At 39.1% G+C, this 9,486-nt stretch overlaps 1 protein-coding gene across 1 annotated transcript; it reads right to left on the bottom strand.

Moving 5' to 3' along the window:
• Positions 1 to 222: 222 nt before the first annotated feature.
• On the bottom strand, positions 223 to 6,776 carry sarnp (SAP domain containing ribonucleoprotein). Its single transcript, XM_034695016.1, has 11 exons — positions 6,649 to 6,776; positions 5,734 to 5,833; positions 5,292 to 5,335; positions 5,125 to 5,195; positions 4,878 to 4,929; positions 3,790 to 3,884; positions 3,164 to 3,201; positions 2,624 to 2,649; positions 2,451 to 2,519; positions 1,500 to 1,589; positions 223 to 1,390 (listed from the first exon to the last, which is right to left on the bottom strand). The coding sequence occupies exons 1-11, from the start codon at positions 6,679 to 6,681 to the stop codon at positions 1,349 to 1,351; spliced, it is 660 nt and encodes a 219-aa protein (XP_034550907.1). The 5' UTR covers positions 6,682 to 6,776; the 3' UTR covers positions 223 to 1,348.
• Between the last annotated feature and the right edge of the window lie 2,710 nt (positions 6,777 to 9,486).

Genomic DNA, 9,486 nt, shown 5'->3' with positions numbered 1-9,486 from the left:
GCAGACATGTGTCCAGGTTTATTCTTATGGTCTATTCTTATGCCTTGTACAAAGAGAGCAGTTTACTAAAGTCAAATTCCTTGTGTGTTCAAGCATACTTGGCGAATAAAGCTGATTCTGATTCTGATTCTGATTCTGAGGTTTCATTCGCAGGAAATTATATTAGATAAAGTGAAAGGTCAGAACTGAGAGGTTTATAATAAGACAATAAGACAATGCAGATATCAAAAAATTGAAAACCATTTATTTTAAATCACAAAAGGTTATAAAATGGACAGAAAACTGAAGCAGTGAGACCTACAAAGAGATGAACAGACCATCTGACAAATCAACAGTACAATTACAGACATGGAAGTGAGCCGAACCATTTAAATGGAATACAGGAAGAAAAAAAAAGAAGTCATATAATCAGAACTGAGACACTGAAATAAAACATGTCTCTTGCACTTTATTCCCATAATTATACTTCCTCTGATCCTGTTGATTTCGTAGCCCTTGTGATATTTTAGTACAAACTTTTCTGATTCCTTGGACAATTATTTTCTAGCTTTACTCACGGTTTGTTTGAGATGATTACATTTTACGATGCTGGTTTGGATCAGTGCAAGCAGAATGACATAAACAATGATCTCTCCTTAACACGAGAGAGCGCTTCACTGGTTTCTGATAAACGTTGCATTTGTTTTTAACAGTCTAATCCGAGTGAGACGCTCACGAAACACGCACAAATAATCTGTAATCCAAAGTAAAGAAAGCTTCAATCACTGATGTTGCAGCTGTTCCTCAGTAAAAGCACTCTGTACTCAAGTTCTCCTTGTTGATTCAGGATCATTTGGATATTTGGTTTTCCATTTTACCTCAAAATTACACAGATTTTATTTAATGAGTAAGATAAGAGTTGAGAAGCTTTTCCTCTGAAGGAGCTGACGAACCAAAGTGAACTCAAAGCTTCAGAAAGACCCAAAACTGGGCTACGGTGCAGTTTTGGGAAAAAGAAAAACAGCAGTGCTTCTGTTTGTTTGTTAAAGAAAGAACAAGAAAATGTAAAGGAAGTAAAATTATCATGCTTGAAGGCTAACAAGGATTGAGAAAACACCCCTCCTTTAAATGATTACAACGAAAGAATCTAATTTATATCAGGAACTAAAAAAAGCTTGACTTGTTTCCCAAATCTGTTTAAATGATCGAACACACCCGTCTGCTCCTCTCTCTCTAAACAATTGTACTTTTGATTTACAGAAATTAGTAGAAATTAGTGACACATGTCGTCTTCGGGAGTATCTGTTGTGCAGCCATTAAAATGCTTTACAAAAAAAACAAAGAGAACGAAACAACTCTGGAACATCGATCAAACAATTCCAAATCGCTCAGCGCGCTTCACCTTCTTCGCCTGAAAAAGAAAACATTTACTTTAAAAACACATCCTCAGGATTCACTCTGTTTTCATTTAATTAATGTAACAATGACAGAAAGTGTGTCTTAAAGGGGGGAAAGATCACCTCAGTTTCAGGTGTTCCGACTGAACCTGCAGCTGCTGCTGCGGCTCCAAACCTCTCCTTCCTCTTTTTCAGCTTCTCGTCTTCCTCAATCTGAAAAAACAAAAACACAGAGGCGTCACTTTGATGCTGATCAGAGTCAAAACGTGTCTTCAGCTCTCTCTGAAACTCCCATTCACCACAACGGCAGCTTGTATTTGCTGCTCATGATCAAAAGAAACGATGTACTCCCACAGTGTCAGATTGTTGATTGAGCTGAATCTATCTGATCCGCCGGTGTTTTGGTTTAAACCGCGACCCTGTTAACAGGAGACTCTCAGCCGGATGCATCCCTCATAAACGTCTTTAGACGATCATTAAATATCTGATGAGGATATTTTGAAATCTTAATAAAACCTAAACTAGTTTGCATTCCCAGGAACTCCCTCTGTGTTTCAACAGCTGTGTAAACTCCACAAACACTGACACGTTCAGCTGAAGGTCTCCAGTTTACAGGGTCACTTTTAAAACTGTAACACCGGGAGAGACGCATTCACGGTGGGCTGAGAGAAGACTACTGTTACAAGCTGCTAAATCAAGAGAATCACAGCTTCTTCTTTTGAAAAGTACACACACATACAAAAAAGATAGAACAAATAAAAACTAATGAAAGAAAGAGAAATCAAGTGAATCACAGATGTGTGTGGTGTTGATTTACCAATCAGACATGTTCAGCATTGCAGGCCCTGCCCCCCCCCCCAAAAGTCCCAGGACCTTTGAAAAGTACGACCCCCCAAGCAGGGGCTTTTTTAGGGGGGAGATTAACTACCCCTGAACTACTTTTAGACCCTGGTTCCTCCGAACAAAACGCATGTAGTTCCGGGGTAAAGTTCCTCCAGTTGAAAAACGCCTTTAGACTCCACAAGGGGAAGAAAGCAACTTAAAGTTTGTGTGTGTGGAGAAGCTCTCACTCACCTTCTGTGAAACGGATGAGACGCTCATGCCAAACCGTTCTGCCCTCTTCTTCAGCTGATCAACGTTTACCTGAACGAGGTAAAAGAACACGCCACGATCAGTATCTTAACATTATCTGAAGAAATTAAGAAATTTGTCAACAAGATGATCAAACCACAATTTCAAAGACTTACAGGGGCTTTACTGTTGGTGATGGGACCTGTGTGGAGGACAGAGGGACAGAGTTAGAGGAAGCAGACAGAGAACAATCAGGTCTATAATTGTCATGTTGGACAGTAAAGAGTAAATTCAGGATGTTTGGATGAGGACAGACTATTTGCTGATGCATAAAAAGTGAGTAAAAGTAAACAACGTCATCAAAAGTCTAACTGCTCACACACGAGACAGAAACATCCTCGTATCAGTGAGGTCTGTTCTGTCATGAGAAGGTGCTGTAAGGGCCAAAGGCCACCAGAGGTCACTGTGTTTCCTGACTTTGGGTGCCTTTATTTCTCTCTGTGCTGAAAAAGATGTAAGGTTTGGGGTTCAACGCCAAGCTTCATAGAGCTTACTCTGCACATCTCTAGGAACAAACAATCAATGTGATTGTATGATATGTAGAGAGTATTGTTTCTAAAGTCTACTATTGTCAAAGAAGTCTCAGGATGGATGAGATGTATTCCCAGGAAAAAGAAGACAAATTGAAAACAGTTTAAGAAAGAGTGAGAACCGACCTGAAGGGGCGCTGGAAGTCACTTCAGTTGCACCAAACCTGAAGAGAAAGAGCATCAACACTTCAACACGGTGGTGATCAATACACAAGAACGTGACAACAAATCCAAATCACATCCACCTGATTTCTTCTTTTAAAGCTAGGGTTGGCAGTCTCGGAAAATTAGCATGAATTTGAATGTAGCATTTCCTCAGGACTCCGTCTAACCCCTCCCCTCCTCCCTCAGAGCTCCTCCAAAACTGATTACCAACCCCAGCTTTAATGTAAAGCACATTGAGTTGCCCTTGTGTATGAAATACGCCTTACAAATAAAGCTGCCTTGCCTTGCCTAGGTTATTTGTCTTGTGCAGATGCTTCATATCTGTGGCATTGGAGTGTATATAAAGTGAGGGTCATAGTAGGGGATAATAATTGCAAAGAAAAGTCTGAGTGCGTAAGTGGGAAGTCAAAATAAGACCAGGAATTCAGTCTTGTAAAGTGATAATTCAGATCTCTCACACTCGACCTGCACGATCATTTAACTGCTTGTGTTTCTTATTTAATTGATAGATAGGAGTTTTATTTTTCAAAAGTCAGAGCCATAACTTCCTGTCTGACGCTCAGAGACGGATCCTGGTGAAGTCTTACCGTGCAGCACGCATCGCCTTTTTGCTTTCAGCAGTCGCGGGCATGTTGAAACGTTCGGCTCTCTTCTGTAGCTTCTGATCAACGAGAGGTGAGATCTGAAATCAGAACACAAGCTGCTGAAGGAGGAGGGAGGGTTTGTTCTACTCACACATATACACACATGTCACACAGATTAAAGGCTTCTGGTTGGATCTTAAAGGTGACATATCACGCTTTTTTCATCAATATATATTGGTCTAAGAGGTCCCCAAAACATGACTTTAAAGTTTATGCTCAAAAAAACACTTTGAAATCAGATTTTGAAGAACCCTCTTTTTCAGCCCTGCTCAGAACACTCTGTTTTCTCTCTGACCACGCCCCCTCAGGAAGTGGATATTCCCTCGGCTCTCCAGCACGTTGATCTAATGTTTACATGTTGGCTGAATATACACGGCTGCTCAGAGACCCGCGTTACTTCAACCCTCTGAATCTGATCCAGAATCTGATCCTGATGGAGAGGCGCCTGCAGCAGGACCTTTCTGAAGGATTGGTCACAGATTTAGTGTTTCTTGTCGTTTTATTTGTCAGTATGTCGACGTGTGTCTCGGTACACAGCTACGAACATGTAGCTCTGTGGCTATGCTAACTAGCGCTAGCACTTTTCCATGAAAAATAAAAATCATCCACTAGATCTTCAAATCTGCAGACGTGGGGAGTTAAAGCGACCTCTGTGTTTATTAAGACAGCCTACAACTAGCATGCCTCCCTCCTAAGCTCCTTGTTAGCACACGTGTGCAGGGAATGAAAAACGGAGGAGGGGTTGAGTATTATTTTATACAGTCTATGGGCTGAACAAGCTCTGAGCTCTGACTTCCTGTTACAGACTGGATATTATTGTGACGTAACAAAAACACTGAAGTCTGAAACGGCTCGTTTCACACACATTTACAGAAAGGTGGAGAAATCAAAACAGGGGCAGAATGGATTTTATTCATTCTCGGGGGGGTTTGTAGACATGCCAGGGACACATATTTCAGGTAGAGAACCATTAAAAAGTCCATTTTGCATGATATGTCACCTTTAACTGAATGCAAACATGTCGTACGTACCTCCCCAGAGGATGATGGAGGCGAAATTTTCACCACTTTCTTCTCAGCAGGTCTGAAAGAAACATATAAAATAAGAATGACTTGGGGAAAATAGCTCCAACACATCCAATCTGAGGACAAATAACACATACGTATACACTGCCCTCACCTAGAGACTCAGTTTAAGAGCTCTACTTGATGTGTGTGGGCTTTCAAATCAAGTTCTCACATGTGTCGGTTTGTTTGAATCAGAAAACTTTAAACTCACGGCTCGTTCTCAGTCGACGCAGGGTCCTTGATGACTTTCACGTTGTTGGCACCCTCGACTTTTGTGAAGTCCTGAAAGTCAAATGAAATGTCAGCACATCTTCACAGTTTGCTGTGATGGAGAATGAGACAGAAGTGAAAGTGCACACTGTAAAGAAATCAAAGTACCTCTGTGTCCTCTGCCAGCACATCATCGACGTCCACGTCTTCTTCTGCATTTTAAGATGACGATAACAGAGAGAAGGAAGAGGGTCGAACAGACTGATGAGTGATTTTAAAAGACAAGGAAACACGACAGAACACACAGTTTCTTCACATATCAGGAGCTTGTAGCATCTTATATCAGATTTGAATGATTCAACACTTCCTTTTGTCCATCTGTGACCACAGTGAGATTGATTGTGGCATGTTTGAAGTGTTTCTTAAAAGCAGAAAAGAAGCAGACTCAAACTGAAAACTTCTCAGGCTGCACGGCTCCACAGAAGCTTTTAAAGAGAAACAAAGTCAGCACACTACATGTCCCTTACAGCTGAGGAAGTCTGTGCTTATTTCCCCCAGATTAAAAGCTGTAAAGGACATTTAACGTGCTCTTTGTGGCGTTTCATCTCACCGTGCTCTTCAAGATACGCCTGAAGCCGGGCGATGAGCTCTCCTTTGTTCCCCTTGGTCTCCAGACCTCGGGCCTCACACTCCTGCCTCAGCTCAGCAAGCTGCAATAACAGAAAAACATCAACTTTTACTACAAGAGCACAAACATTACTTTCAGTTTGACCTTTTCATGTACACTAATGTTATTAGAGCAGGTCTGTGGAGTGTTTGCAGACTTTCAGGCACTCAAATTGAAGTCTTGTGAAGTTCACACCTTAGATTGAAGATGTAATCCTTGCAGCATGATGTTTTCTTTATTTAAAAAAGCTGTAGCTGTGATAACAATCCTATCACAAGCTTCATCCATTCATTATAACCCTTCTAAGTAACCATGGCAGCTGTTTCTGAGACATCCCGCCATTTAATCATCAGTATACAGAACCTTGCAGTAACATGATGATCCATGTGTGAGCTGCTTCTTGTCCCTGAGCCAAATATGAACAGATTGAATTCCTTTCATTAATAAGGGTGGAGGATGTGATGTGTTAGCAAACCAGCCGAGCCTGATAGCCATCGTGTTATACAGGATGTGGCTCCCATGTATTATTAACCGGGTGGAGGTCAAACACACAGGGGTAGATTAATCTGATTACATGTTTCAGATAACATTAGCTTCATTTTAAAGTCTAACTCAGACTCCTTTAAAAGGTAAGGTGAGGTTTTATCTCCTCTCCGGAGAGTTAGCTCCGTTGAATGAAAAACGTGAAGACTCGCCGGTTCTCAGCTTCCCGACCTTTGAACTCATTTAATCCATCAGACCGGTCCGTTACAGAGAACCTGAGTCTTCGGAGTTACTACTTAGAGCCGTCCAAACATCATTCACTCTCATGAATCCACCTAATGTTCCTAATTAATGTAGATTTAAGGAAGCACGAACCTTGAGTTTCTGGAGCTCTATGACTTCGGCCATCTTTCTTTGTTGATGGATTCACTTCCTCCAATCAAAGAGCGGCGGCACCTCTTCAAACGGATTCAGACGGACTCAGTTATTCCACAGCGACACCTGGTGGACACAGAAGGGAACTGCAGGCGAGTACAGCGTACTACGTCAGATCCTTTGGTCAGGTGGAGTGGAGATTTCTTCTCCATGTTGAGTTTCCTACAAACAAAAATAACATGAATGAAGAAAAAGAGAGAGAGAGAGATATATTTAGCTATTATTGTTTGTATTATTACTACAATTATTACTGTTATTATTACTATTCCTATCACTATTATGCTTATTTTTTACCTCTTTAATTTAGTTTTAATTTTAATTGCTAATAACTTTTTAAATAAATGTTACTTTATAGGCTCTTGTTTGCTTTATATATTTCTTTTGACACTTGAATTTCCCCCTTGTGGGACTAGTAAAGGAATCTCTTATCTTATCTCTTATCTCTTATTATTAATATTATTATTATTATTATTATTATTATTATTATTATTATTATTATTACTATTGTTTTAAGTTTTATATTATTGTTGTTATTAATATCATTATTGTTATTATTATAAAACTATTGTTTTTATTACTATTACTATTACTATGACTATTACTATGATAATAATAATAATAATAATAATAATAATAATAATAATAATAATTATTATTATTATTATTATTATTATTATTATTATTATTATTATTACTATCATGATTACTACCTGATTATTGTGTTGCTTGAATTGATCAACAATTGAAAAGACAATCTGAATCAATATCACCTGTGAACTTTCCTTTTCATTTAGTATTTTCTTTACTTTCCCTGACTAAACAATAAAGATTAACTGTAATAAAGAGCTATAGAAAATTATGATTCATTTCAATATAACAATGCAAATTAACTTGTCTTATTTGTCATATGGTTTAAAGTATCAACATATATCAAATTTAGGGACGGGCAACTCAAACAAAAATATTTTTACAGACTTTTTGCAGATTGTTTGAATACCTCCCCACTGTTCCTGCAGACATGAGGAGAGAGAGACTCATCTAATAACTGTGCAAAGTTGTTGTTGATGTAAAAGCTGGTTAGATGTGATCCAGATATTCTACTTTTACCTATAAAGTTTGCATTTAACCTAAATATTCCTTTCTTAAATCATAAATTCCTCCCAGAAGTCACAGAATGTCATATGAAATGTTATTATGCAGCCAGAGAGTGGGCTATGAAATAATACAGCCATGGGCCAAGACTGAGGACAGTGGCCTCTGGGCATGTGATAAAGGATTTAACCACCAAGTTAGCACCTCAGTCTCAAATCATTCCCTCAAATGTTGTTAGATTTTTAAATATCAGACTGTTTTCAAGCATTGTGACATTATAAAGATATCTGAGCTTCTCAGTCTGGACACTGTGTAAGAGGAAATTGGCCAACATGACTTTAGTCAACAAAGCTATTAACACTTTATTATCTGAATCCTATTAAGACCTACAAAGTTGACCTGGTCCAGTATATCCACACCTGCTTGCTGGAATCTTGTTGTGTGTGGATTCCTCACTTTTTCTCAGACTTCATCCTCTCTAGTAATCGTGTGTGCCTTTAACAAAACAACTTTCCTCTCTTCATGCGTCTGCACTCGGGTCCTTTGTCTTTTCGTCTCTTGATCTTTTCTCTACCTCTCTCAAGATATAAAACTTGTGTTTCATTAAACATAGAATTTCCACGTTTGTATTATTATGATTATTATAATATCTTCTACTTTTGATCGAGTGTCTCTGATATTTTATGTTGTCACACCGTTTGGTAGGCCAACATTTGAACAGAGCTGGGTGAGTTCTGTCCCTGTTTCCTGTGTTTCTGCTGAACTCAATGACTCTGTAACTTCATCCAAAGATAGTGAGATAAATCAAGTTGTTATAACAGGAATACAAGGGTTTTAATGCCAATACAACACATAAAGTGAGCAGAGATCTGACAGGAAACAGTAAATGAAATGTAAAGATGCATGTCTGTTCAGGGTCTCTTCTGTAACACTTACACTACTGTTCCCTCTGTGGAGCCTTTACACACACCCTGAGCTCCACCAGGAGTTAAAGGGTCCGTGCTGACAGCAGATGAAACAGGTTTTAGCAGGATTTGCAGTGAATGCTGACATTGTTTAAAAAAGGGGTTTAGAGAGTGTCACATTTCGGCATATGATAAGGAAACAAAAAATGTTTTAACAAAGTCACTTTATAGTTCTCGGGTAAAAGGACAAATCCGGATGAATTTAGGGAGTCACAAGTGTTTCAATAATCCTCATTATGGTTGCATTCCTCTTTTTTCCTGCAAGCTCGGCCTCTCAGTAGCCTAACTGACCTCTGCTGTGCTAATGACACAGAAACCAACGACTCCCGTTTACAGTTTCAAATATCAGATGTTAGATTTCATCAAAGCATCAAATAAAAGTACAACCATTCAGAGATAACATAATGTTAATATGAAGCAGTTTCTCATGATGATGATGATGATGAGGATGGATGTGAAGAGTGAGACTTTCTGAGTAAATCCAGGCAGAGTCAGGAATCATTCAACACGCTGCCAAAAACGGGTCAGATGACTCAGGCAGAGATTTAAGTAACGACTCATGTTGTATTTGTAAGCACATGCTTCACAGAGTCTCACTGTAACCCTCATGACCCCATCGTTTCCTTCAGTTCTGTAGAAAGCTCTATTTATTATTTATTTGTTTGTACATATTCATGTATTTTATCATCAGAGTGAATTAGAACAAATCACAGAAAGAGCT

Source organism: Notolabrus celidotus, chromosome 11 (assembly GCF_009762535.1).
Source record: "Notolabrus celidotus isolate fNotCel1 chromosome 11, fNotCel1.pri, whole genome shotgun sequence".
Classification (NCBI taxonomy): Eukaryota; Metazoa; Chordata; class Actinopteri; order Labriformes; family Labridae; genus Notolabrus; species Notolabrus celidotus.
This window is presented reverse-complemented; position numbering and strand designations above follow the sequence as displayed.